Consider the following 2,563-nt stretch of genomic DNA (forward strand, 5'->3'; position numbering starts at 1 on the left):
GATGGGAACGACCGGCTGAAGTTGGTGGTGTTGCTGTGTGGTGAGGAGGATGAGAAAGTCCAGGTTGCAGCGGCAGGAGCCCTGGCCATGCTAACGGCAGCACAGAAGAAACTCTGCTCCAAGATGACTGAAGTGGTAAGACTGAGTCTGATGATCGGCAGTGTGGACATGGATTACGCAGCGACCTAAACGTGAAACCTGTTTCACGTGGTGCTAGCGCCACGAAAGCCTCTGACTTTAGTGTGACAAAAATTGGGCTCGAAAGTTTGGAGTCAGGTCTCCTTAGTTAAAGAATTAAATAACCGTATCTGACATTAATATCGAGAGGTGAGTCCCTCTGCTGAGAAATGCCTTGCCCAGCTCGTGTGCTTGGTTGAGGTATTATCCAGATCAATATTAACGCTCTCTCTCTCCCTTGAAGACCACCCAGTGGCTGGAAATCCTGCAGAAGCTCTGCCTGCATGACAATGTGGAAGTGCAGCACCGAGGGCTGGTGATCACTTTCAACTTAATCAGTGCTGACAAAGAGCTGGCCAAGAAGCTGGTGGAGACGGAGCTGCTCGAGATCCTGACGTACATCGGCAAGCAAGAGGATGACCCCAAGAAGCAGCACATCATTAATGTGGCGCGTGATTGCCTCACACGGTGCCTGGATTACGGGCTGATCAAACCTCTCTCTCAGGCGTGAGGAAATGAAAAGCGGCAAAAAAAAGGCTGAATGTGGGGGAAAAATGCTGCTGAGAAACACAGAATCACAGAATCCCAGAACGTTAGGGATTGGAAGGGACCTCCAAAGCTCATCCAGTCCAATCCCCCTGCCGGAGCAGGAACACCCAGATGAGGTTGCACAGGAAGGCGTCCAGGCGGGTTTTGAATGTCTGCAGAGAAGGAGACTCCACAACCTCTCTGGGCAGCCTGGGCCAGGGCTCTGTCACCCTCACTGAGAAGAAGTTTCTTCTCCAATTGAAGTGGAACCTCCTGTGTTCCAGTTTGTGTCCGTTACCCCTTGTCCTATCATTGTTTGTCACCGAGAAGAGCCTGGCTCCATCCTCGTGACACTCACCCTTTAAATATTTATAACCATGAATGAGGTCTCCCCTCAGTCTCCTCTTCTGCAAACTAAAGAGCCCCAGCTCCCTCAGCCGCTCCTCAGAAGGGAGATGCTCCACTCCCTTGATCATCTTTGTAGCCCTACGCTGGACTCTCTCCAGCAGTTCCTGTCCTTCTTGAACTGAGGGGCCCAGAACTGGACACAAACGTGGAAAAGTGAGAGCCATGAGGTAAATCCAATGCTGTTGTCAAGGCACAGAATAGTTTGGGCACAACTTTAAAGGATCAGAAACTGTATGAGGAAAAGAGGACATCTGGGAAATTTGGAAAGTGTCCATCTGGGAAATTCAGCTGCTAAGGAGGAAAGTGCCAAGGCCCAGCTGTAAGTCAGTGGTGTTGGACATGTGCTGGGGCTGTTGGAAGGAAACTCAAGGGAGCTGCTCTCTGTTCTGCAGCCATCTACAGCTCCTGGTGCTTCTGGTGTTCCCAGCAACGGTGGCACAGGGGGGGTTCAATGCCCTCTATCCTGCAGTCAGAAAATAGGTTGGCTTTAGCTGTGTGGGGTTTTTTTATTCATTTGTGGTATTTCTAAACAGCCTTAAGTGTGTCCAAGTGTGAGGGTGGTGGGTGAACTCTTAATAAATTCACCGTTTTGTTCCATGTGGAATTCCTGTTCTGCTTTTATTAGATCCTCCATTTGCTTAAGACAACTGCCACTTGCAGCCTTGCACCCTTACCCAGGAAGGTGGAGCAAGCCTGGCCCCGGCTGCATCTTCACCCCTTGCAAACTGTCCAGCGCTGCCAAAATAAACGTGCACAGCCACTGCGAAAGGCTGTGCCTGGAGGTGGCAACTCCTGGGTTCAGCTCGGGTTCACACCAGGGCAGTGTTTGCCTCAACAGGGAATGTTGGAAATCTCTCATTTCTGGAAGAAGTGGAGTAAGAAGCAAACACACCAGTCAGTCACCACATTAAACCTTGTTACATAGCTGTTTACATTCAAGTACAGGTTCTTTATGCATGCTATGGACGACACAAAAAATCACAGACCCTTGCTTTAGTTCCCAGGGGGAAGATAAGAAAAGCTTACAATAAATATAATCGTACTCAGCAATGATTTAAACGTGAATTCAGGTGCATTAGAGTATTTCTGATCATTTTGCGTGTCCTCACGGGTCGAGGTTTGGGGGTTATGAAAGGACGACTGGACGGCGATTAAATCAGTGCCTTATTACCGCCTTCTGCCTCGCCTCAGTCAAGCCCATCGCCGAGGAAACGAGATGGGGAAAGCTGAGTCGCTCCGCCGGCAGAGGCGGCCGCACCGGATCTGGGCCTTCCGCCCCTCCCAGTGCGGGAACACCTTGCGCTCCGCCCAGCTCCACTAACGCGTCTTCCTATTGGCCGCCAGCACGGCCTCGCCGGCAGAGCCTCGCGCTGCTATTGGCTGCTGGCCACCGGGTGGGTGGGACAAAGCTGGGCAGCTCCACCCACGGCGTGGCGGGGCCTGCAGGAGC

The 2,563-nt window shown here is 51.6% G+C and overlaps 1 protein-coding gene across 1 annotated transcript in view; it reads left to right on the forward strand.

The window, feature by feature from the left end:
• UNC45B (unc-45 homolog B (C. elegans)) overlaps positions 1-688 on the forward strand; it is a 9,650-nt gene extending 8,962 nt beyond the window's left edge. Inside the window, exons 18-19 of the mRNA XM_010186154.1 lie at positions 1-135; positions 422-688. The exon at positions 1-135 is cut by the window's left edge and continues 13 nt beyond it. Coding sequence (XP_010184456.1) covers positions 1-135; positions 422-688 — 402 coding nt within the window. The remainder of the gene's footprint in view (positions 136-421) is intronic.
• The last annotated feature ends 1,875 nt before the right edge of the window (positions 689-2,563 follow it).

Source organism: Mesitornis unicolor, unplaced genomic scaffold (genome assembly GCF_000695765.1).
Source record: "Mesitornis unicolor isolate BGI_N332 unplaced genomic scaffold, ASM69576v1 scaffold32906, whole genome shotgun sequence".
NCBI lineage: Eukaryota > Metazoa > Chordata > Aves > Mesitornithiformes > Mesitornithidae > Mesitornis > Mesitornis unicolor.